Source organism: Chelonia mydas, chromosome 3 (genome assembly GCF_015237465.2).
Source record: "Chelonia mydas isolate rCheMyd1 chromosome 3, rCheMyd1.pri.v2, whole genome shotgun sequence".
NCBI lineage: Eukaryota > Metazoa > Chordata > Testudines > Cheloniidae > Chelonia > Chelonia mydas.
Window position 1 is genome coordinate 95,207,447 of NC_057851.1, and position 27,127 is coordinate 95,234,573.

The 27,127-nt window shown below is 41.3% G+C and overlaps 1 protein-coding gene and 1 long non-coding RNA gene across 3 annotated transcripts in view; one reads left to right on the forward strand and one right to left on the reverse strand.

Annotated features, from left to right (window-relative positions):
* Positions 1–1,907: 1,907 nt before the first annotated feature.
* LOC122465047 lies at positions 1,908–7,298 on the reverse strand. Its single transcript, XR_006289591.1, has 2 exons — positions 6,858–7,298; positions 1,908–2,054 (listed from the first exon to the last, which is right to left on the reverse strand). It is a non-coding gene; the product is annotated as an uncharacterized LOC122465047 (long non-coding RNA).
* Positions 7,299–7,319: 21 nt separating this feature from the next.
* LAMA2 (laminin subunit alpha 2) overlaps positions 7,320–27,127 on the forward strand; it is a 457,344-nt gene continuing 437,536 nt past the window's right edge. For both annotated transcript variants that reach the window (XM_037894776.2, XM_037894777.2), the window contains exon 1: positions 7,320–7,472. In XM_037894776.2, the coding sequence (XP_037750704.1) occupies positions 7,379–7,472 (94 nt within the window). In that variant the 5' untranslated portion in view covers positions 7,320–7,378. The remainder of the gene's footprint in view (positions 7,473–27,127) is intronic.

Genomic DNA, 27,127 nt, shown 5'->3' on the forward strand with positions numbered 1-27,127 from the left:
AAATGCTTTGCATCCTTTTTACTCACTATTGATTTCCTCAAATTAAAATATTTTTCTGGGCAAAAAGTGCACCATAAAATTAAGGGATTTATGCAGTCTTACATTTCTCTCAAGATGTAAAAGTTCCATAGATCACATAACTTTTCTATACAGTGTTTCCTGTTTCCGTGTAGTCCTGGAGTATGAGTCTGATCCCATACTCTAAATGTCCCAAAGCCTTTAGTGAAAAGAAAAGGAGTACTTGTGGCACCTTAGGGACTAAAAAATTTATTTGAGCATAAGCTTTCGTGAGCTACAGCTCACTTCATCAGGTGCATGCAGTGGAAAATACAGTGGGGAGATTTTATATACACAGAGAACATGAAACAATGGGTGTTACCATTCAGACTGTAACGAGAGTGATCAGGTAAGGTGAGCTATTACCAGCAGGAGAGAGAAAAAACCTTTTGTAGTGATAATCAAGGTGGGCCATTTCCAGCAGTTGACAAGAACTTGTGAGGAACGGGGGGAGGGGGGGTGGAATAAACATGGGGAAATAGTTTTACTTTGTGTAATGACACATCCACTCCCAGTCTTTATTCAAGCCTAATGTAATGGTGTCCAGTTTGCAAATTAATTCCAATTCAGCAGTCTCTCATTGGAGTCTGTTTTTGAAGTTTTTTTGTTGAAGAATTGCCACTTTTAGGTCTGTAATTGAGTGATCAGAGAGATTGAATTGTTCTCTGACTAGTTTTTGAATGTTATATTTCCTGACGTCTGATTTGTGCCCATTTATTCTTTTACGTAGAGACTGTCCAGTTTGATCAATGTACATGGCAGAGGGGCATTGCTGGCACATGATGGCATATATCACATTGGTAGATGTGCAGGTGAATGAGCCTCTGATAGTGTGGCTGATGTGATTAGGCCCTATGATGATTTCCCCTGAATAGATATGTGGACACAGTTGACAACGGGCTTTGTTGCATGGATAGGTTCCTGGATTAGTGTTTTTGGTGTGTGGTTGCTGGTGAGTATTTGCTTCAGGTTGGTTGGCTGTCTGTAAGCAAGGACTGGACTGTCTCCCAAGATCTGTGAGAGTGATGGGTCCTCCTTCAGGATAGGTTGTAGATCCTTGATGATGTGCTGGAGAGGTTTTGGTTGGGGGCTGAAGGTGATGGCTAGTGCCGTTCTGTTATTTTCTTTGTTGGGCCTGTCCTGTAGTAGGTAACTTCTAGGTACTCTTCTGGCTCTGTCAATCTGTTTCTTCACTTCAGCACGTGGGTACTGTAGTTGTAAGAATGCTTGATAGAGATCTTGTAGGTGTTTGTCTCTGTCTGAGGGGTTGGAGCAAATGCGGTTGTATTGTAGAGCTTGGCTGTAGACAATGGATCGTGTGGTGTGGTCTGGATGAAAGCTGGAGGCATGTAGGTAAGTATAGCAGTCAGTAGGTTTCCGGTATAAGATGGTGGTTATGTGACCATTGCTTATTAGCACTGTAGTGTCCAGGACGTGGATCTCTTGTGTGGACTGGTCCAGGCTGAGGTTGATGGTGGGATGGAAATTGTTGAGATCATGGTGGAATTCCTCAAGGGCTTCTTTTCCATGGGTCCAGATGATGAAGATGTCATCAATGTAGAGTAGGAGCATTAGGGGATGAGAGCTGAGGAAGCGTTGTTCTAAGTGAGCCATAACAATGTTGGCATACTGTGGGGACATGCAGGTCCCATAGCAGTGCCGCTGATTTGAAGGTATACATTGTCCCCAAATGTGAAATAGTTATGGGTGAGGACAAAGTCACAAAGTTCAGCCACCAGGTTTGCCATGACATTATTGGGGATACTGTTCCTGACAGCTTGTAGTCTATCTTTGTGAGGAATGTTGTTGTAGAGGGCTTCTACATCCATCGTGGCTAGGATGGTGTTTTCAGGAAGATCACCGATGGATTGTAGTTTCCTCAGGAAGCCAGTGGTGTCTTGAAGATAGCTCGGAGTGCTGGTAGCAACGGTTATGTTGCAGTGTCTCTTCCACATTCTTCTTTGGTTTCTTTATTTTACTGACTTATTTTATTGTTTCTGAAAAATAAATAAATTTAAAAACAAACACAAAGCATATATAAAGTTTATCAAGGAGAATCTCTTTGTAATAAAAGGTGCCAATCATATGAATGCTAAAGACTTTGCTCTCCAAAAATACGATTTTGAAATTTAGCTGTCTTGTGAATTGAACCCCACTCTCACCTTGCTGCACTTGCTCATGGACCGAATACTGCTGCTGTTTGAGTGGTTCATCAATACAAAGAAGACTATCACCAAAATAACCTTTAGGACACCAGCCATACTTTGAAGTTGAAATGTGGAGAGGGAAACAGATGGGCAATATCTGGAAATTTTATTTGTCAGATATTACCCATCTGCTTCTCTCCCTACCTGTATTCTTTGCAGTAATATCAATTTTCAGGAAGGCAAGTCAATATAATCCTATAGAACGGATTTAATTTTTTCCCCCTGAAACTCATCAGCTGCTGGCAAGGAAATATAAAACCCAGGCTTGATGACTAAGCCAAACAATCCCCCTGTCCATTCCAGGAGAGGCAAAGATATAGATCAGGGTAAAATTAGTAGACAGAAACTCCCCTTATTAATCATTTCTAGCAATTTTGGCAGTTTCTCATGCAACAGACTTACCAGTTGAAGACTATTTATAAATATATATACTTAAATTGAAATATATATTTATATTTATAAATATATAAATATATACTTAAATTGAAAGTATCATGGATCACTCAGAGTGGGTTATAGTTTTCCTTGGTGAATAAGTCTATGAAAATCAGTACTTGTTCTTTGGCAGTTATCTGATCATCTAAAAACATACTCATTGAGTTCTCTGCAACAAGTGAATATTTGCTTAGCGTGAGTAGATGTTTTGGTTGTAATAATTAAATGTATGTTAAGTAATCCTATCTGCTCTCTTCTCAAGATTCCTAGCAAGTCTTAAGTTAATGTAATGTGGCTGCCAGCTGTTTACTAGGTATCTTTTCCTCTTTCAATTGGCAGCAAGTAGATAAAAAGGGGCCCCTTAAGAAGCCAGGAGTATGGGTTTTGCCCTTTTCGATGCAGGATCTGGCAGGCCCACCACTTCTCTCCCCTACTTATCTGCATCTACAGTGTAAGAATCAACATGGTTTAAGTATCATGTTTCTTAGATCTAAATGCTGGTGCACATGGTAGGAGCGTAGTGGGCCATGGTGAAGGGATAGTCCTAATGAACAGTGGGGCTGCAGTGGGTCATGGGGTGAGTTGGGATATGTTTAGAGAGCAACGGAAAATGTAGGGCTTGAGCTGAGAGGGGCCGGGAAGAGAGAAGATCTGCACTTTGAGCCATCTGAACTTTGTGAGACCACAACAATTCTGTGCTTCACTTCTCCTCCTCTTTGCCATGCTCTCCTTCACTCAACCTGTCACTCCCACACATTCCTATTCACCTCACTTGACCTCAATCCCAAAACCTACTCTTTCTCTCTTCTCCATCTTTCCTTCCATCTATTTCCCCTTTCCTTTCCCCTCCTGAGATCATATCCTCTCCTTGTCTCCCACCCATCTTGAAGCAGGCTTCCTTTTGTGCCTCTCTGCACCAACACATTCCAGAGTGCAACTCTGGTGGGATTAGGGAAAAGTGTTGATGTTGTCCCTGGCTGGGTTCTTAGCTACCTGCATATGACATTGGTGCAGCAATAGGCTCAGTGGAGTTGAATGTACACATTGGGGAAGGCTGACTTGAGGACTCATGTAGGGAGAGGTCAGGTAAGCAACATATGATAGCAAGAGTGGGGGCAAGCTTGAAAGTGCAGACCTACACAGCCATCCTGCTGTTAGTTTCAACTTAGCTGGCACATAACCACTTAAGAGATTTGGAAAACCTGGCACTAAACAATTTTTGTACAATTGACATGGATACTGGGACAAGCCCTGAAAAGGCAACGTTTTCAGTTTTCAATGCACTGTGGAGAGGCTGGGCTACAGGAAGCTCAGAGCTGGCAGCACGAGAGCAGCAGGCTGCTTACAACAGTGAATTTGTCCCCGTATCTTTGGATTTTAATAAGAGGTTGATGGCTCCTGAGTGGCCTTGAAAGTAACACCACACATACTGTAATACAGTTTGGCTTTTTGACCCCCTATAGAGGCTAGATCACATATGAGCCTGCTACTGCCTGTTAATAGACCTTCCTTTAGCTCAAACAGCAGAGGCTCGTGCTTTAAGGTCCCAGTTTCAATTTCCAATGACAATCCATCTAGGGTGACCAGATAGCAAGTGTGAAAATCAGGACAGGAGGTGGGGATTGGGGGAAATAGGTGCTTTTTAAGAAAAAGCCCCGAATATTGGCACTGTACCTATAAAATCAGGACATCTGGTCACCCTAAATCCATCCAGCATTGTGACACAGTGTAGACAGTACAGGAATTTGCACTGCTGTGGACCTCTGTTTGGTTGAATGTTCCTAGCCGGAGGGAGTATGCAATCCATGCTACATGGTGTGGCTCTTAATGAATGCTACTGCCTCTGACTTAACTGGCTGGTACTTTAGCTAATGTAGCTGAGACTCATTCTTTTATGAGTGATGCGTGTAGTTTTCAGATGCCCTGATTACAAAATGTGAACTGCTCCATTTTGGAACTCCAGGGAATATATTTGGAGTGAACAACTTTGAGCTTTTAGTTACCTTGCATTTCAACAGTGTACTTTCATCCCCATGCTACTTAGCAGCCAAAGTTATGTGTTTTTGTTTCCCGCTCCCTGACAGGGATCAGCAAGAGATACTACTTCCCATAAAGCTCTTAGACTAAAATGTGACAGTGAGAATATGCTAGATTGGTCTGACTAATTTTCTCCCAGCATGCCACTAATTACATACACTATTGCTACAAAGCAATAAACTTTCAGTGGCAGAACTATCAATGCTAGTCTTGAATTTGGGTTTTCCAGTAAGATCTGCAGTAAGAATGCTGCTACCTCATCAATGGGAAAGTGGAGGGTAGAGTGTTTTCTGTTTACTTAAGAATGACAAAGGCTGACAATTGAAGGAACATAACTGTTGTCATTTTACTGGGAGAAAATGCCTAGAATGTATGAGAAGTAATGGGAGTTTTCAAAACAGTGCAAATACTTGAGCCATGTTATTTTTGATAAACCTCAAAATGAGCAGTTTTTGCAAGGACAAGAAACAGCTCTACTAAATGTGGAGTAATAGTGAAAAACACATGGGCTGTATTGTTGGATATAACAGAGTACAATCTATTGTCAGCAAAATACAGTGTTCTCTTGAATGTGAACCTGAAATGGCTGAAAAAGATTATCAACAAAAGTTAAGGACTTTGAGAGCTGAAGTAGGCATACCCAGATTTGTGGGTCTATGGCAAACTTTCCATGTCTATGACATTGCTTGACAACTTCATTATCCAAACTCCATTTAAACAGGAACTGTCATAGGAAGTTCAGATAATGATTATTGACTTCGGTGCATAAACACTTATATGAGGGTGTATTTATGCCTGACTTGAGCAAATACATATAATTGATTAATCTGTGAAATATGAAGATTATTAATTAAGAAAACTGTTAAAACTTTATGGATGCATGGGTAAGCATTCACATCAGGAAGTAGCTGAAAGTGCAATCTTAACTGCTCAGTTTTGTGTGGATGACTCATAATGCAGTCTCTAGTTGCATTATTAAATTCCATTTTTCTAATACAATCTATTATACATTTTTCTACCTCAGATACATGTTTGTAGTAACTTTTATATGTACACTATTTTCATTGTCAGAATGTCTTAACCTGTCTTTGACATATTCAAGTCAACAAAATTGACTTTGAGTTCTTTTTCCCCCTCTAAGGTATATAGTTTAATAATTTTAGTCATCTGCCATGTATTATAAATTTTATTTTAATCCAATCTCACAACCTTCCTTTTGTGCACTTCAGGAGATAAGGCAGTTAGCTATAGAGGGAACCAGTTGTAAATTGATTTTACAATGCCAGCAAATTTTGAAAGTTACTCATTGTAATTAATTTGTAATGCTGTGTAAGTATTGTTTAGTTTGTAATTTTCATATAAATGTTTTTCATGGCTCTCTCTGGCATACATACAGTAGTACACACAGATGTGTGTCTAAGCTAGCAGGAAAATTATACTGATATACTTGCATTTCCCGACTTTTGATTGCTTGACCAGGTAACTTTAACTTTCTCTTCATGTAGCTTTTTGGTATAGGATTTTCCAGTGATTTAAAAAAAGGAAAATTAGAAGAGCACACTTGAAGAGAAGACGCTCCTCTCTCCAGCTCTCAGATGTTCTGCTGGCTTGCCAAAGATTCTCTGCTATTAAGCCATCACTGGAATACCCCAGTGAAGGCTGGTGGAGAAGGGGGGGGGGGGGGCTTGCACAGGATTAAAAGTCTGCTGCACCCAATACAAAGCCTGCTTACTCAGCCTTTGTATCGGGTGAAGCAGCATTTGACCTTTAACCCTGTATGGGGCTAGTTCAAGCATATACAGTGCTCCATGCACCATAGGAAACAATCCACAAGTGGCAGGGAGCTGGGTCAGAATGATCAGGATAGGTCTCCCCTCCTTAATGTCCGTGATTCTAAGACATGACTGGAGATGGGCTTTGCACCATCTTGTAATGGCAAATGGCCCAGCACAGCCCAAGCCCAGTAGGGGAAGCAAATTCCAGAGTTGAGGGCCCTTCCCGGAGAACTTTTCCCCCATCCGCCACAGACAAACATCAGAGCGGTCACGCCTGCTGTGCGGGCTCAAGGAGAAAGCGGTCTCTTAGCCTGGACTCGTGGTCAGGCAGCACCTGGGTTTTCACCTGGCGGCGCGCTCGGTTCCAGGAGACGCGGGGAGCGCTCCGCTGCGGCGAGCACTGCTCCACAGCACGTTCCGCACCAGCTGAAGGGGAGGCCAGGGGAGCCCCAGGCATAGCCCCTTGGAATCCCACCCCGAGGGCCCCAAAGCCCGCCTGTGATGTGAGTGGCGAGTGGCAGACAGTGTGAGAGCCCGGGGCCATCAGCTTTTGCCTCCGGCCGCGCCTCTCAGTGGTCCCGCACTCCTGCGGCTCGCCTTGCTTTTGGAGCCGTCCATCCTGCCCGGACCCGCCGCAGCCAGTGCCCTGGAGAGCTCCGCTGGAGGCTGGCGCGCCGGAGGGCGCCCGTCGGCGTGGGGGCAGCGGGAGCAGGCCGCCCGGCGGGACGGAGGGGGGGGGGGGGGGGCAGGGGTGTGTCTTCTTCCCCCGCCCCGAGGCTGCAGGGTCTCTGCCTCCTCCCTCCGCGCTCCCAGGCGGCGGCTCACTCGCCTCGCTGAGCGGGGGGAAGAGGCCGCGGCACAGGAGCCATGGCACGGGGAAGCTTGTCTCTCCTCCTGCTCCTCGGCGCGCTGGCCAGCCGGTGCAGCAGCCAAGCTCAGCCGCAGCCGCCGCAGCAAAGAGGTACCGTAGCGTTGGGGGCTGGCGAGTTGCTGCCGAGCTGCGAGCGGCGGGGCAGCGCGTCGCCATCAGGCTCAGGGGGCTCCGTTGCCCGCAGTTCAGCAGCCCCCGTCTCCGACGGACGCGGGGACTCGGTGTGACAGTCCCGAGGGGACCCCAGGGCAGGCTTGGGGTTTCGCCAGGGGTAGCACTGTTGGCATCGCCCGTGGGCCGAGGAGAGACTTGGTGGTCAGGCTCCAAGTGTCCGTGCGTTAAGCTGGGAGGCAGCCCGCCAGGGTCCGAGTGGCAGCGGGCTGCTTGTCCGTGTCTCTCCCAGCCGGTACTGATCATAGCAGGTTTGGGTCCGGTTCCCAGCCCGCCGCCCCCGTCTGCGGTGCTGACCGACACTTCAACTTTTGAGGCACACAGTGCAGTAAAGGCTCTTTCACGTGCCAGCTGAGAACAGATCTGATTCCTGACAATTCCTTCCCTACCCCTTCTCACAACACGCACACAAATCCCTGTTTCAGGAAAAAGCCACATGCCAGGTATTTCTCCTTATTCCCGTTTCAAAATATAGGGGAGATACAGTTCCCAACATTGTGAGTGACCATGTCAGACACAATACCGAATGGGATCATTGCAGCTTGAGAAATACACTAACTCCCATATCTGTAATTCACTAACCCCCTCTTTTTGTCCAATGACTGCAGAGGTATTAATGCCCCTCCGTCTTGAAAGGTCCCTTACAGTATGTGGTCACTATGCTTAACAAACTGTTCCACCTTGCATGTCACTTTGATGCTGGGGGTATCTTTCCTAGACCTGAGGAAGAGCTCTGTGTGGCTCAGAAGCCTGTCTCTCTCACCAACAGAAGTTGATCCAATAAAAGATATTACCTTACCCACCTTGTCTCTCAAATACAGGAGTTGTAACTCAAAGTGTGGTATTTTCTGTTATACTCACATAGTTTTCTATTGGATTTGGTAGGGATGAACTTGAATATGACTTAAGTTCTCCTGTCTTCTGTCCAGCCCATGCCCCACCTAACTTACATCTACAGGCATCTCTCTGTGATTGTAATGAAGTACATATTGAGATCTATGTAAATGCATGCAGTCTTTATATGGCATTCCAATTTTAAGCAAGATCATAGGTTGATGCAGTAGTTTCATGATAGTTTAGAAGACATGGTGGTGGTGTTCAAACTCCTAGTATTTTTAAAATAGAGTATATCACCTCAAGGGAAGTGGGATCATGCCCTTCCCAAGTACCCAAAATGCTGTATCTATAGTAATATTTTGCAGTTACACAGTGCTTAATTAGTAACTTTAAAATGAAAGGACAATCTTTTTTTTGTTTTTGTTGCTAAGTCTGTATTACTCTAGGTGGAAATAAGATGATGATGTACAGATACAAAAGAAATTTTAATAAAAAGCCACATAAAAGAAATAAGCTAAAGAAAACGAACTTTTAAAAGTTTTAGAGCCTGTTCTTCGTACCCTAACATTTTTAGCTCTGCTAAAAAAAAAAAAAAAAAAAAAAAAGGAATTCAGTAAGGGGATACCATGAGTGTGTGATAATAAATCTCTGATTAAAATAGCTAGAATAACAATGAGCTCCTAAATGACCTTGATATCATGCTATAACTTGAGAATAACACACAGCTTCAGATTCATCTAGGGTTTTTTCCTCCATTCAGGTTTTGGGTACAGGGGTTTGACACCTATTTTATAAAATATGATGTATTGTCTCAGAAAAAAGTGTCTCAAACAGCTGACTCCTTAATGCTAACTTTAACTATGTGAAGATAGATGACAGTTGACTAAAACCTTCTTCATAAAACTTAAATAGTTGTAGTAAACCAAAGGCAAGAAATCTCACCCAGCCATATTGACTACTTTTGGAAAATGACTCACTGTAAATATTGAAGAGTAAGGAAGATCTTAAGATAGAGTAAAGATACAGCACTACATACATTTGCCATAACTGTCATTTGCTTTTGCTCCGAAGAATTTAATTCTCAGCCAGAGAAACACGCATTTTGGCAGGGTTTCATTCCTCCCCGCCCCCAACCATCTCTTATTGCTGGGGAATGTGTTTTTCTTTAATCAATGTCTTGGGTTTTTGACCTCCATGATGAAGAAACTTGCTCATTACTTTCTTCTTAGGAACGAAGTGGGAGGCTTTGGTTTTCATCTACTTCAGCTGTTCTCAGATTTCTTTGCCGCTGACCCCCTTCTGACAACAAAAATGACTACTCCACCATAGGAGTAAGGGCCGAAGCCTGAGTCTGCCTGAGCCCCACTGCCCTGAGTTGGGAGGCCTGTAACCTGAGCTATGCTGCCCACGGCTGAAGCCCTCGGGCTTTGGCTTCGGCCCCAGGCAGCAGGGCTCAGGCTTTGGATTTGGCCCTGGGTGGTGGGGCTTAGGCTTTGGCCCTAGGAAGTCTAATACCAGCCCTGGTGACCCCCATTAAAATGTCCTGACCCACAGTTTGAGATCTGCTGATCTACTTCTTTATTTTGGGCTGCCACACTGTTAGTTTTATGCTATATGAGTCCCATTAATTCAAAGAGGAACTCTAGCACTTCTTGTAATGGAATGTTAAACTGGACCTTTTAGCCTCACTGCTGAATTCTAGTACTGGACTGACAGTTTTCCACTTTATTTATACTTGTCCCTAATCTCTTTTTAAGCTGGGCTACAGCTGCTAGGTGGTTCTCACACACTATAGAGAGATCCCTCTACTGCTGAAGAATGATACAGTCAACTGTACTGTGATTTTAAGGTCCAAAGTCTGATCTCAGTGAAATCAGTGGGAATTTTAACACTGACTTCAGTGGGAACTAGAACTGGCCTTAAGTTTGTAAGTTTATGTTCACAGTTTTTCTTTTCCAGTTAATTCTTTATTTAATGAATAATACTGTATGGTTAATGCTACTGTGTGACTTTGGCAGCAATCTGAGAGATTTGGGGGGGAGGAGGAAACTATTCAACATGTCTTGAACAGTTTGGAAAATAGCACTAAGATGTCACATGGAATTTACATTTTTAAAGGGCAATATGGAAAGTTCAAGAACATCTTGTACCTCAAACATGAACATGAATGTAATTCTACATTTTAAGTTGCTTGGAGATTTACTGTGGTCAGAAACCTGGAGTTAATTTTGTGTATTGTTCTCTGCTACAGATGTTATTTGTTCTGTAGACTGAACAGAAAGTATTTTTGGAGAATTCCTCATAAACTGACAGCATCATGTCTGGGTCAGAATAAGCCCTGGTCTACACTACAGAGTTAGGTCAACACAAGGCAGTTTACATTGACATGACTCTGTAAGTGTCTACACTAAAATGTATCGTCCATCAATATAACTCTCCCACAACACCGACTTAGCTCCACCTCCATGAGAAGCGTAGCGCTTAAGTTGATGTAGTTAGGTTGACGTCACGTCAGTGTAAACACTGCATTGTTTACATTGACTATTGCTGCCTTTCAGAAGCCATCCCACAATGCTCCACACTGTCAAATAAATTGGTGCAATCACTCCTGCTGAGGACGTGCACTGCTGACACAAGGAGTATAGTGTAGATGTGTAAAACTGATTCAATTACTGCAAAGGCTGTAAATTAACATAACTTTGGTAGACTTAATTTTGTAATGTAGACTTGCCCCAAGTGTATTTTACAATGCTATTTCCTGTAGGTTTGGGTATTTTATAATTCAAGCAAAAATGCCAAGGAGATAGACAGCAGCCCTTTTTAAAGCCTGACTGGGCTTCATCCTCCTTCTAGAATATTAGAAATAGACAAATTGGTGGGAATTCAGAAAGGAGCAACAAACATCTCTATGAGCTTGGAGAGATTGAAAAACTAAGTGTCTTACTGGGGAGTGAACATAATCCTGCAAATAGCTGAAAGGTGTAAGCACTAAGGACCAGAACCTGATACTTATGCTGAGGAGCACTGTACTCCTTATTTGTGAAGAAAGGTGTTCCTGAACATGACAAATGGCATTAGAATCTGAGTCCAAATTACCTACAATGTCTCATATATGAAATAGGAAGAAATAAATGAAAGAGAAATATAAATTAAGTATCAGGAAAAACACACTGAGGCCACAGAGGTAGAACAGTGATACTCAGTCAGTGGTTCTAGAGTTGTATGCCATTCTTTTGGGCACCACATATGCCTTTTCTGGAGTCTGATGGAAGCTCTTTTGCCTGCCTGGTCTCATGTCATTGCTGATTCCTGGAGTCTCTTGAATTCCTTCCCCCTACTGTCAGCAGGAAGGAGGAAAGGTAAGAGATAGCAGGCTTGACCCCTACCCCACCTCAGTTCCAGTAGACAGGAGAATGCAAAAGGATAATGTATCAAATGGAGTTGCAAAGAGCCATAAAGTATCCTGTCACTTCATTGTGATGCTGTCAGTGCATAATGATGCAGAGTAACAGTGATCCCCACAATTATTTTGTCACTATATGCAGCACCATTTAGTGGCATTTTTGTGACTCTACTTCATGTATTATCTCTTTGCCTTCTCTTATCTACTGGGAATAGGTTAGGGAAGGGGACAAGCAAGCTATCTCTAACCTGTCCTCCTTCCTGACTGCTGACAATAGCACAGAAAACAACTTTCCCTAGTCTCTATACAGATCCAGAATCAGATAGGCTGCCCACTTGTTTTTATTGTTGCTAAGGGTCTGTGGTTGCCTTGTCCTGTTCAGAAAAGTTATTACTCTATTTATATAGAATGACTGCCACACAGCCTGTTCATGGGTCCAATTCGCAAGCTCACTCTGTGCAAAACTCCCATGAGCACTCAGATACCAGTGCAGTGGGCACAATAAAAGAACCCAGATGTTAGGATCTGGCCCCAAAGCATGGAAACTTCAGGGAGTTGGATTAATAAGGATACAGATATATCTGTTAATATGAAGGTCCCATTACAAATATTAAATCTTCAGAGTATTATGTGGATTTAGGCTCTGAAGCATCTGGTATTGATTGGTGTTTGAGACAGAATACTAAACTAAATGCACTATTGCTCTGACCTAGTAGGGCAATCCTTATATTCTGATATAGAATACTCTCTCTGGAGGATTTTGTTCTGTCAAAGAATATTAGAATCTTGTAACAGATCTAATCCTGCTCTGATATGTTTCATGGTACTTAACCCCTTTGCTGCTGGTTCCTAGTGCAACATTACTTGGAAGCATTGGGTTTCAAAATGACTTATTTGGTATGTGAAGAAGTACTTTAGATGTTTTTAACTCTATGTACTAGGCATCAGTGAGAAACTGTATATATTTTCCTCACACTCGCATTCTGAAATTTAAGACCATAATCACTTCACATCACAGACCTTACAGAGGAGCAAACTCATTTGGAGCAATCTTTTGAAAATGATTATTTCTAGGATGAGCAAAATACAAATTCCATGTGGAAACCTGGTTCAGCTTCTTCTCAAAGCAGTAGATAGATGGATTTGACTTACCTCAGTCCAGGGAAAAACCCAAGTCAGTCAATCTCCCAGCTACTTTCTTGCTCCTTGCCCTATGGCATGATTGGATTTGGCAAACACTAACTCTTCACACCCCCGGCACTTGATGCCCTTCCCTTACTATTCCACTAGCTGCCCGTGACCAGAACACCAGTGAAGGAAGATAAAATAAAGCTCCAAACTAGAGTGCATGTCAAGTTCCTTTCCTCAGGTCTGGCTTTATTAGCAACCATAGAAGCTGTTTCAGCACAGGACTGCCCCAGACCCTGTTGCCACCACCTCAATAGTCACCATTGTGGTAGCTCTTATAGCCCCATCCATGTACTAGTCAGGGAACTTGCATTCTACATGTAACTCCTTTCACAGTGGAACCTATGTAGCACCTGTTTATACTCCTGCAACAATGAACTCCAGGCCATCAGAGGAGATGATGCTGTGGGAGCCTGATGAGAAACAAGCTAGTTACTGCTGCCACATTATTGCAATTGTTATTGGTTGTTATTGTTTTGCTTAGTGCAGAAAGCAAGTGTGAGGCTGAATCTTGTGGGATAAATGATGGTCCTCTCTTTATTAATGTCCATCGATGGCTATTAGCCAGGATGGGCAGGGATGGTATCCCTAGCCTCTGTTTGCCAGAAGCTGGGAATGAACGACGGGATGGTTCACTTGATAGTTCCCTGTTCTGTTCATTCCCTCTGGGGCACCTGGCATTGGCCACTGTTGGAAGACAGGATATTAGGCTAGATGGACCTTTGGACTAACCTAGTATGGCTGCTCTCATGTTCTTATTACAGGAATTCTAGCAGTCTGCTCCAAGCACTAATTGCTCATGCACTAGAATAACTTTCACCAGAACTAAGGTTCTAGATTACAGTTTGGTGGCCTTAAAGGGAACATATCATAACTGCTTCCCTCTGGTTGTTCACAATTGTTGATTAAGGCTACATGCCTCCTCCCCTTAAGGGAAGCTGCTTCATCTCTAGAGAATATAGGGGAAGGAGGGAAAGAGTAGCACAAGAGTGGCAAGGCTGAGGGAGAAGCCCACTCTTGGTGACGTGAAGCAAAGGAAAGGAGTACTTGTGGCACCTTAGACACTAACCAATGTATTTGAGCATAAGCTTTCGTGAGCTACAGCTCCATCCGATGAAGTGAGCTGTAGCTCAGGAAAGCTTATGCTCAAATAAATTGGTTAGTCTCTAAGGTGCCACAAGTACTCCTTTTCTTTTTGCGAATACAGACTAACACGGCTGTTACTCTGAAACCTGTGAAGCAAAGGAGGCTCCTGGGTTGACTACCGCTGCCTCCAAAGTTACAACGTCCATTTGCACCTCCAGCTATAGGAAATCAGCCTCTGGCTACAGAGAGATGGGTTGGGTCTGTGTCTCTAGATGAGCAGCAGGAGCTCCCAGTCATCCTCAGTTTGTTCATTGTCTTCCACTGCCTGTTCATGCTAAGTGCGTTTCCAAAGTGAGAGGAAACTGCTATCATCTGGTCTACTGTCTTCACTTTTGCACTGGGAAGGTCTGGCCACAGATACCTTTCTTGGAATTTAGCTTAGTGCCTCTGCTTAACTTTCCTTCCTGGTCACAGCATGGGTAGAGGGATACAGGGGTACAGGAACTGGAACAGATCCCTTTGCCACTTTTGAAGATGGCACAGGAGTGTTTTTGTATTTTCCCTCCACCTGACCTGGTCTGTGTATCATAGGCAATGTAAATGTATGTTTTAGTTTGGTGCTTTAGTTTAATCTTCTTGGTTTTATCTCCACAAGCCAATAGCACAAAAGATGACTGCCATGATGCTTCTGAGGAAAATCTGAAGATGTTAAAATTTGAAAGCTCAAATTTTTGGACTAGAAATGGGTTTTGCCAATCAATCTGAATTCTTTTGCCCCCTCAAATTGATATGTTTGAGGTTACACATAGGACACAACACAAATCAGTGTGAATTTTCTTATTTTTTACCAGTTTTGCTTTGTCCTATTTGTAATCATGTTCTTAAGGCTACTATATATCTTTGTGTCTTTACTACATACTGAACATTGGGAGATTAACACATATTTTAAACTTTTGGAAGCAGTTGACAACTCCCTGAATAGATTGGTTTTTGAGGTTGTTGATACCAGAAGCAATAGTTGTTTAGTGTACAGAACTTCAGAAGGAGATTTTTAGTGTCAACTTTCCTCTTTATATCCTTCAGGCGTAGCAGGTCCCGGTCATCTAATTCAGAGAAAACAAAAGACACTTGATTTCTTCTTAACCTCTGAGGCTAGGATAAGAAGCAATGGGCTTAAATGGCAGCAAGGGAGGTGTCAGTGGGCCCCAGTGGGTCACAGCTGATAATACCAGATTCAGGACAAACTGCTGAGAAATAGGCCAGACTACCCACCAGTTTGGGGAGATTCTACCATTAGATAGAATCTCCAAGGCAGTAACAAAAGTAAATTTCTGTCTCATCACACTGGTTATCAAGAAGTCAAAAATGCAGTTTCTTTAAGCATTAAACACTTATTTCACCACCCAGATTTTATGATGAGTGATTATTGAAAACCAGTTTTATCAAACAAAGTTTTCTTCTGATCTCAAGAAATCAGCCACACAACCAGGTCAATATATAACTCAGATCTTACCCAGTAATCATGCTGTGACCAATCGTTTAGTAACAAAAATCTAAAGGTCTATTTTTAAGAGAAAAGAAGTAGAGAGTTAACATGGTTAAGGAAATCATATACATACAAGTGATTGCAAAGTTCTTGTGTCAGGTTTGAAGCAGTGATGGAAGAAAATGCTAGTTTGAAAAAGTGTCTCTGGAAATTATCCAAATTATCTTGGGGGTCATCAGTCCTCGTTCAGAGCTTCCTTGTTAGAAATCCAGTCCAGAGAAATGAAAAGGAAAATGAAGGAGATGTTTCCAGAGTCTTTTATGCCCTTTCCCATGTGGATGGAATTCTATTGTCCCAAATAAAGCTCACAATCTAAATTTGTAGAAAATTACAGGCACAAGATGGAGTCTAGGGTCACATGAGCAAGTCACATGCCCTTACATGGCTTTGATGACTCATAGGAGCAGCCATTGCCCACTTGGAGGCTAAGGAGTCCAAAGGAAGACTTGATGGGAGGGACGAGTTTCTTGTGTGGCGCATTGTGAGAGCAAATTGCCTTTGATGGGCCATCGACAGAAAGCTGTCTGGCTTCAATGTTGCTTTTTGGCTGGTGGGTGTTACCCCAGGAACGAACAAACATTTGGGATACAGATCTGTACCCAATATTCATAACTTCAGATACAAAAATACATGCATACAAACAGGATAATCACACTTAGCAAATCATGACTTTTCCATTGACACCTTACATGATATACTTTGTACAAGTTTTGCTGCAATTGTCTAAAAGTGGTAGCAACAATAATAGTAACTCCTCACTTAACGTTGTAGTTATGATCCTGAAAAATGCTACTTTAAGTGAACAATGTTAAGCAAATCCAATTTCCCTATAAGAATTAATGTAAATGAGGGCAGGGTTTAGGTTCCAGGGAAACTTTTTTTGCCAGACAAAAGACATTATATACACACATACATACAGTAAGTTTTAAACAAAGAATTTAATACTGTACACAGCAATGATGAGTGTGAAGCTTGGTTGAGGGTGGGGGTGGAGTCAGAGGGTGGAAGAGGGTGAGATGTTTCCCAGGGAATGCCTTGCTGCTAAATGATGAACTTGTACTCGGCTGAGCGCTCAAGGGTTAACACGTTAATGTAGCCTCACACTCTACAAGGCAGTACGAATAGAGGGAGGAGACACAATAGACCACGGCAGTGGCTGCAAAAATTCCCTCGGAAACTGAATGTGATGATGAACCCACACTATCCCACTGGAGTGCACCACTCCCTCCACTTTCCAAAGTGCCGGGGGGTGCATGTGTGAGAGAGAGACACACACCCTGCCATCAGCACCTCTCTTCCCTGCTACCCGCTGCATAGCAAGCAGGAGGCTCCCAGGAGCAGCACATGGCAGTGCGGGGCGGGACACCCAAATTGCCCGGCAATTCATAGCCTGCTGGGCAGCTGCCGCACAGGGAACTTAGGGGAGCTGATGGGGGGGCCTGCTGGCCCACCCTGGTTCTAAGCCCCCACCTGTTAGCTCCAATGGTCTGCTCTTCTTGCAAGCAGTGGATAAAGCAGACGGCTGCCAAACAAAGGTTATAAGGAAGCATTGCGCAACTTTAAATGAGCATGTTCTCTAGTAGATCAACAACGAAACAACGTTAACTGGGACAATGTTAAGTGAGGAGTTACTATACATGGTCACATTTCAATCATAGAGCATCACAGACTGTTTAGGTTGGACATTTGGAAAAACTTCCTAACTGTCAAGCTAGTTAAGCTCTGGAACAAATTGCTTAGGAAAGTTGTGGAATCTCCATCATTGGAGGTTTTTAAGATCAGGTTAGACAAACACCTGTCAGGGATGGTCTAGATAATATTTAGTCCTGCCTCAAGGGCAGGGGACTGGACTAGATCATCTCTCAAGGTCCCTTCTAGTCCTACAATTCTATGATTGATTCTCCTTCCTGAGATTTACAGTGCAGTTTCAGACAATTTGTCGTTTTGGTTAATAAGTGTCCAATTACAACCTCCAGTAATAGCTTTTAATTAATTCAGAATGAAGGAAGGAACTCCACCCCCACAAATGTCTTCGCAGTCAATCTGGCTACTTGGACTGACAGTACTTGGAGAAGATCATAATTCCGAATAGAGACAGCAGGACTTTCTCCTAAGTTCCAAATGCAACGGTGATAATGCTAATGAGCCTCAAATATATGTATAATAAAACAAATGTTTCTATTTTGTTTTGTCTCCATCTCTCCCACCCTTATTTTACTTGTCTCTTTAGACTGTAAGCTCTTTGCAGCAGGGGCTTTGTCTTGCTTTGCGAGAGTGAATCATGCCAAGCATATCTCTGATAACACCCACATACTACTACTAATTGAGGCTGCTGTCAAGGCTGAAAAACACCCCTCCATTGTAAAATAAACAGACAGAACTGACTGGTAATCTGTAATTTGAATGTCTTCAAGGCAGCAATGGGACTCCTTTGCTGGCTGCCACTAAACTAGTTCATAGTAGGCATCCTACTAGGGACTGCACATCATTGTCCTTCCAAACCAGTTTCTGTAGCCAATCATAGATGCTTCACTGATGGCAGCTTGGATGCCTTGTCAATCAGGAAGAGCAGATAGTAATTGATGAGGTACCCAAAAATAATTTGATAACTCTTAGAATATTGTTGCACTGTGTGTGAGATGGAGTGAAATTGTGGCTAGCTTGAACATTATAATGGCTATTACACCAGTGTTCTTACTCAGGCCCTTTATTGACAGGATTTCCAAGAAAAGTAATTTAAATTAATATGTGGGGTTTTTTTTATCCTGTCAAGTAATAAGATTACTTCTCAGGATTAATATATAAAAAGTCATCTGTCATTGCAATCAGTTATTTTAGCATAGATTACTCATCACCAATAAGACTTTGACAAGGACTGACATCACTGCCAGATTCCTCCAGCAGAAGATCTCTGACTCAGAGTCTAATGTCATTACAAGGTCTGCAACAGCTGTACCAGCGATATGCCAGTGAACACTTATGAAACTTTATAATGAACAATAAACATACTTTTAGAGGATCCTATCCAAATGCTACTAGTACACCCTGTCCTACTCCTAATTGACGATAGTACATGCATGTATTTGGTTGACTTGGGTTCATGGGTTTGACTCACAGTCATAACAAATCAAGCAAAGTTGGGGTTTGACTTCATGCCCATAACATAAGATCCTGTCATTCTCCACTGCTTCAGGAATAGGCACAGTTACTTTGGTGGCAATGAAAAGTGGAGCCACCAGAGCAGTGTGGAAAACTGCTTTTAAGGTGGTAAAAAGAACCACCACTATGGGAAAGAAGAGAGAAGCAGGAAGAAGTCATCCCAGGGAAGCTGGGAGTGACAGGTTGAGAAGGAAATTGGGAGGACCTCTCCTTAGGAGGTTTGGGGATGGGAAATGGGAATCTTCATGATCTGAGGGCAGGGATCCATGTATGATAGAAAAATAAATCGGAAATGTGCCTTGAGATCTACACATGAAAAGCATGATATTAAGAGTAGGCTTGGAAAGATTAGATTTTTATCAGTAAATGCTGGTAGACATCAATTTCACCACATACACAAACTGAAAATATATTTTCATGGATAATAAATATTTACAGATAGACAAAATAAGAAAAATGCTGTTTGAGAACTTAGTCAGAATCCAGTGATTTAGACATCTGAATTAGGCTTGTTACAAATGGATTAGTGAATGAGTAGTAAAAACTTCAGGATATTTACTTTGTATGTTTTGACATGAGATGTTGACAGTTTGTGTTTTAATGGTATAAAGCTTTAACTTTTTGAATTCCAGCTGCTACTGTCATTAAATAATTCTTGTCTGACCCCTCATAATTCCCTGCAACTGTGAAAATTTAAATTGAGTTTTAAAAAATGCTTAAAAAACAAACATTGATTATAAATAAATTTAATTTTGCCAAGCCTAATTAAGAGCTAAATATTATTTATTAATTACAGTACTAGGGCTGTCAAACAATTAAATTAATTGCAATTAAAAAAATTGATCACCATTCATAGTGTGATAAATCGTGCTGTTTAACAATAGAATATCATTTATTTTAATATTTTTGGATGTTTTCTACTTTTTCAAATATATTGATGTGCTAAAGATTCATATGTCCCTTCATTCTTCAGTCACCATTCTAGAGGACATGCATGCATGCTGTGATGGTCTCTGCTTAATAATGATCCAAAGCAGTGTGGACCAATGCATGTTTATTTTCATCATCTGAGTCAGCTGCCACCAGCAGAAGGTTGATTTTCTTTTTTGGTGGTTTGGGTTCTGTAGTTTCCGTATTGGAGTGTTGCTCTTTTAAGACTTCTGAAAGCATGCTCCACACCTCATCCCTCTCAGATTTTGGAAGGCACTTCAGATTCTAAAACCTTGCTTTGAGTGCTGTAGCTAGCTATCTTTAGAAATCTCACATTGGTACCTTCTTTGTGTTTTGTAAGCTCGGCAGCGAAAATGTTCTTCATTTTAAGAACACGTGCTGGGTCATCAGAGATTACTATAACATGAAATATATGGCAGAATGCAAGTAAAACAGAGCAGGAGACATACAATTCTCCCCAAAGGAGTTGAGTCACATTTAATTAACATATTATTTTTTTTAACTAGTGTCATCAGCATGGAAGCATGTGCACTGGAATGGTGGCCAAAGCGCGAAGGGGCATACAAATGTTTAGCTTATCTGGCATGTAAATACCTTGCAATGCCAGCTGCAAAAGTGCCATGCGAATGCCTGTTCTCACTTGACATTGTAAATAAGAAGCAGGCAGCATTATCTCCCATAAATGTAAACAAACTTGTTTGTCCTAGCGATTGGCTGAACAAGAAGCAGGACTGAGTGGATTTATAGGCGCTAAAGTTTTACATTGTTTTGTTTTTGACTGCAGTAATGTAACAAAAAAAATCTAAATTTGTAAGTTGCACTTTCCTGATAGAGATTGCACAACAATACTTGTATGAGGTGAATTGAAATTATCTCTTTTGTTTATCATTTTTACAGTGAAATATTTCCAATAAAAATATAAAGTGAGCACTATACACTTTGTATTCTGTGTTGTAATTGAAATAGTGATGTTTTACTCCATATTCTTTATGAAAATATGCTTATGATATGAATGACATAAGATATATACTTTATACAAGATGGCTCATGTAAGATATCATTGGAAACATTATGATTTATTGAATGTGATTTTCCAATTTGTATGCCTGTATCATTTCTGTATCTGAAGTTAGAATATTAACTATATATCTGTATTTCAAATGTGTTACTTTGGGTGTCACCTCAACCAGCCCTTCAGCTACAACAATGGAAAAGCCAGACAGGGCTCCTAATGAGCCATTAGCAGAGACAATGGATTATGAAAAAGCTTTGTCTTCCCGTGGACACTCCAGACAGCCTACAAGTAATGGCTGCCCCAGCTCTGCAGAGACATGGGTCTGAGTCACCTGGTACGGGACCCACCCGTTGGAATGCCATTGTTCTTCCACTGGGAGACAAAGGGTTCCTGCCATTCACAAGAGCTATGTAAGGCAGGGGAGTTCTCATCATCAAGGTTCTCCTCTGCCACCCCACCCAAAGAGACACTGAAAAACACCTGGAAGCAAGAACTGAACTGGGGGGAGAAGGGTTGAGCCCAAGCTGGGAGGACATCCAGTCTGTGAGTGGAAATACCTGAAATCTCCAGCTACAGGCCAGTGCAGCTGCCTTTCAAGACTTTCTGTAATCTATCTGTGATAATATTTAGGATGAGGAATTACATTTTGTAACCTGTTTAAGTATATTAAGCTTAGCTTGCGTATTTCATTTTATTTGCTCAGTAATCTGCTTTGTTCTGTCTATTATCTTATATTCACTTAAAATTCACCTTTTGTAGGTAATAAACGTATTTCGTGTTTATAATATAACCCCAGTTGTACAATTCACAATTGGAGGGCGGGGGGACAAGAGGTTGTGCATACCTTCCTCCACATTGAGGGAGGAGGTGGATTTCATAATATATCTTTGGGTCTACACCCCAAGGGAGGTGGACACCTGAGTGCTGGGGTAAGTCCCTTAAGCTGAGCCTTCACAGAACTAATCTCAGTGTCTGTTTCATTCTGCAGTTTGGTGTGGCCCTGCCTGTGTGTGTGCTGGAGGAGGCTTAATAGAATGGCTGGGCTCAGCAAGACAGGTTAAAAGGGTACCCAGGCTGGCATAATAGATAGTCTCAGTGGTATTTCAGAACCTAAGGTGGCATCCTAAAGGGGGCAAATCATCACAGATATATTTGAAAATGTAGAAAAACATTCAAAAATATTTAATAAATTTCAATTCCATTCTGTTGTTTAACAGTGAAAGTAAAATTGCGATTAATCTTTTGAGTTAATCGCATGAGTTATCTACGATTAATCAACAGCCCTATTTATTACTAAAGTTTTATTAAAACTTTCAATTACAGGACTATATATTTATTGAGTGTGTCTGATGATGCAGTTAATCATAAAAGCGATCTTAAATGGTTTTGTGTAGTCATCAGAATCCAGGGCTTCTATTCTATTCAGTATACGTTCTTATACCATGCTCATCACTGTAGTATCTGGAATCCAAACCCCCCCATGACCCAAACTTTGCCTATACATTTGTTCTAATACATGGAACTAGTTCCTTGGTCTGCTCCTAGGGTTATGTCTTCACTGCAGAGTTTACTTGGGTTCTTACTTGGGTGTTGCCTGCCTATACCTCCCCTCTCATCCACACACAAAACCCTCTCACCAGACTTTGGTGGTGCTTTAAACCTGGCTAGCTGGCACAGCTGGAGGTATAGGCTAGACCTTTGGTACTGCTTGCGTTTGGGCTGGTAAGCTGCCAACTTTGCAGCAAGGATGAAGGCTAAATCAGTTGAGTGCTGATAGTCCTCCAGTGCCTTCCCACAATTCCCCTTGTGTGCTCAGAAGGACAGGTATGTTCCCCGACAAGTTCACTTAAAATGTGAGCACTAGAACTGGACACAATATTCCAGCAGAGGTTGCACCAGTGCCAAATACAAAGGTAAAATAACCTTTCTACTACCATTTGAGATTCCCCTCTTTATCCATCTCAGGATCGTATTAGTCCTTTTGGCCACCGCATCACACTAGAAGCTCATGTTCAGCTAATTATCCACCATGACCCCCCAGATCTTTTTCAGAGACACTGCTTCCCAGGATGGAATCCTCCATCTTGTAAGTATGGGCATTCTTTGTTCCGAGATGAATACATTTACATTTAGACATATTAAGAACACGCAGTGTTTGCTTGAGCCCAGTTTACTAAGTAATATAGATAGTTCTGAATCAGTCACTTGTCCTTTTCTTTATTTGTCACTCCCTCAACTTGTCATCTGCAAACTTTTTCAGTGATGATTTTATATTTTCTCCAAGGTCATTAATTAAAATGTTAAATTGTGTAGTGCCAAGAACCTATCCATGTGGGACCCACCTGGAAACACACCTACTTGATGATCATTCCCTGTTTAAAGTTACATTTTGAGATTTAGCAGTTGGCCAGTTTTTAATCCATGTAATGTGTGGCATGTTAATTTTATATCTTTCTAGTTTTTTAGTCAAAATGTTATGCAGTACGAAGTCAAACACCTATATTACATTAACACTATTACTGTTATCTACCAAACATGTAATCTCATGAAAAAAAATCAAAGTTAGTTTGACAGCATTTATTTTTCATAAACTTATGTTGATTTGCATTAATTATATTACCCACCTTCAATTCTTTATTAATTGATTCCAAGATCAGCCGCTCAATTATCTTTCCTGGGATCAATGTTATGCGGGCAGGCCTTTAATTACCTAGATCATCCCATTTAGCCTTTATGGAAATTGGCACAACATTAGCTTTCTTCCAGTCTTGTGGAACTTACCCAGTGCTTCAAGAGTTGTTGAAAATCAACATTAATGATCTAGCACGCTCCTTAGCTAGGTCTTTTAAAACTCTTGGATTCAGGTTATCTGGATCTGCTGCTTTAAAAATGTCTGACTTTAGTAGCTTCTGTTTGACATCCCATAGAGATACTAGTGGAATGGAAAGAGTGTTATCAACACCATATGATGAGACTGTCATTAGTTTTTCCCCAAATACAGAGCAGAAATATTTATTGAACATGTCTGCCTTTTCTGCATTATTAGTAATAATTCTACCATTTCCATCTAGTAATGGACCAATACCATTGGCAAGATTATTTTTGTTCCTAATATATTTTAAAAACTCCTTCTTATTGTCCTTATTGCTGCTGGCCATAGAGTTCTCCTTGTGTCCCTTGGCTTCCCTTATTAATTTTCTACAATTCCTGATTTATATTAATTACTATCAACTTCTCCTTTCTTCCATTTGTTTTATATATTTAATTTATAAATATATCTGCCTTCACTTTCTCTGTAAACCAGGTTGATTTTTTTTAACTAGCATGGTGTTTTTCCTCATTTGTGGGATTATGGCCTCTTAATAAGGTGTTCTTAAATGATTCCTAATTATCATTCACATTTCTGATGAAAGTCTTCTTCCCAGCTGATTTGGCTCATAATTGTTTTCAGCTTTGTGAAATTGGTCCTATTAAAGCACCAAGTATATATATTACTGGTCCGGACTCTATTCTGCTTCAACATTGTAAACGTGATCAACTCTTCATCACTTGTATCCAAGTTACCAATTATTTTTAGTTCTGTGATCAGTCCCTCTTTATCTGCTAGGATAAGGTCTAATATAGAATTCCTCCATGTTGGCTACAACACTTTTTTGAGCTAGGAAATTGTCATATATAATGTTTAAAAATTCCAAGGATTTTTTAGTACTGGCAGCATGAGATGTCCAGCATATGCCACTCTAATTGAAGTCCCTCAGGATAACAGATTTTCTCCCCTCTACACATTATAGATAGGAATGTAAGGAGGTGGTCATCCTGTTCCCTAGTGTGATTTGGTGGTCTGTAGCAGAGACCAGCTAATACCCCAACTAATACACTAAAGTGACCCAGATTCAAACCTCTGCTTTGTCCCACTCTTCATATGTACAATGGGATGGAAAAGGGAGTCACACACCTAGGTTATTTAAAAAATTCTGCTAGGCTTCTGCATCTTGCATCTGCATCTTGAGGTACTTAAATACCTTTGAAAATCTGGCTTTTGGTTACTAGTTACCTCAGGTCCTATCTGCAAAATGGTGGGGTTTATAGCACTTCTGTATCTCACAGGGATGTTGGGAGTAAATCAGCATGACTAACTGATTTTTTTGGTTCATTGACTAAACTGAGAAATTGGAGGGTGGGGGGGGGAAATAATTTTGGGTTGACTGGAAATAAATTCTTCCATTGACCTAGGTACAGCCTCTTGGAGAAATGGATTTACTATAGCAACAGAAGAACCTCTTCCATGTGTCGTAGTATGTGTCTACACTACGACACAGCTGCAGTGCTTCAGCTGTGCCGCTGTAGTGTTTCTACATAACCTAAGACATAACCTAAAACCATCTCTCCATGGGTCAGTACTCTCACAACGCTCTCATTACTTCCCTGTTGTCATTGCTATCTTCCTTCAGTTTCACTGCCAATTAACACTGCAATCCATGTGTCGTATTTTAAATATATTTTCCAGTTTTCCTTAGATCACACAAATTAAATTTCACACAGTTGGCACTTGGCCCACAGCATCTTGCTTAGTGAGGCACTTTCCCACACGTATACTAGTAGTTCTAGTGGAAGGCAGTAGCATTAGCACCCTGGTCATCTGTGCTAGCTGCTGAATGGTCTGTATCCTGTTGCAAAGCAATATGCTGTGGCATCCTGTAATACTGGCTGCATATATACATGGCATGCATGTAAGGAAACGTATCACCTAATAACCTATTTGGGACCTTCCCCTGTTCTGCAGGCATCTCTGATGGATGCAAAACTATTGTTATACATTTGTTCCTGAATATTTTTCAGATGTGGAAAAATAAATATACAGCAATATTTTCTTTTATTATTATGTCTTTATATATGGGTATGCAAAAATACTCATTACAGCAGCTTTTATTATACATGTATTTTCTAAATCTCGTATGCTAATGCGTGGTTGTATAGGAGCATAGAATTCCTCTGGGGGGAGAAGGTGCCATGGAATAAATTGAAAACCTTGCCTTTTAAATAAATGTATTGTATGAACTAAAACATTTTGGGTTTGATTAAAAAAAACCCATTAGGCATGCAATACTTGTGCCTGTGTTGTGTGAGCAAATCCCAATATTGTTCATGCACATGACCAGTGCTAGTGATTTATGTGTGCCTGAAGTCATTGCAATAGATTATGTGAATTCAGGGTGCAATTGTCCACATATTTTGTGGAGAATCCTCATAAGGTGGTGTAACTGACAGAGCATCACTAGAGGTATGTTTTGCCTCTCAAACCAGGCAGTGGTTAAAATTACTTGTTTTCTTCTTTGTGCCATTTTCAGACCCTAGGATGATATCTAGCCCCCACTATAACAATTTTTAAAAAAACATAACTGAAGAAAGTTAAAAATGGCATATACAATATGCAGCTTAAACAGAATAAGCCATTCATTAGCAGTACAGAGTTGTTTTCTGTTAATGACGTAGTACAGTATAACTGATCTATGAGATTCCACCACTTGTACTAATCCCTCTAAATATGTTTTTAAATTGAAAATGCATATTTAATTGGCAGTGTATCTTCAAAATATCTAAAGCTTGGAGGATTTCGCTTTTGAGCAAGTTGAGCTTTCTGTAGCTCGGCAGAAAGCCTTCTGAATTAGTACCATTGTATTAGACTTGTATATTGTGTGGGTTTTGGATCTGCTTAAATGTGCTTCTCCCTCCCAGTCATTTCTTTATGGATGTACAGTAAATATGGCAAATATTTCCTACATTCAGAGTGGGCGGGCAGCTTTTACATGCATACCCTATCATTATTGATTATGCATGGGGCTACAGTTTTCCACTCTTCCAGCTGCAGCTTGGATGCAGAGTGAGACACAAGTTTTCCAGTAAAGCACATGAACTTTTTGTGCCACTTTTTATAGCTTGGCAAACAGAGGGGAAAACTCACTCAACGTGCTTGCCTTATTGTAGGCTATGGAGTCATTTAAAAACTTTGTAGTGTCTTTGGAACTCATGGATTAATTGGTAAAAGAGCTTTTGTATGTGTGTGTTTTTAAAAGCAATAATAATCTACGCCCTGGGCATTTTCTGGGGGAGTTAATGGCTGCCCAGGAGAGATGATAACACAAAGTAAGGCTGAAGCTATTGTATCCAGTTATTCATGGTCAGTATTGCTACCAGATCATCATCATTATGTTCACTCCCCACCATCACTATTTCTCTTCCTACAGTATAACTTAGGAAATACAGTGTTTTGAACAATTAGTGGTTCCAGCTGTCCTTTGTCACCCTGAAAAGGTCTAGTGCAGACAAACAGATGGTGTAAAATCTTCAGAACAGGGACCATTTCTACATCTGTTTGTACAGCACGAACA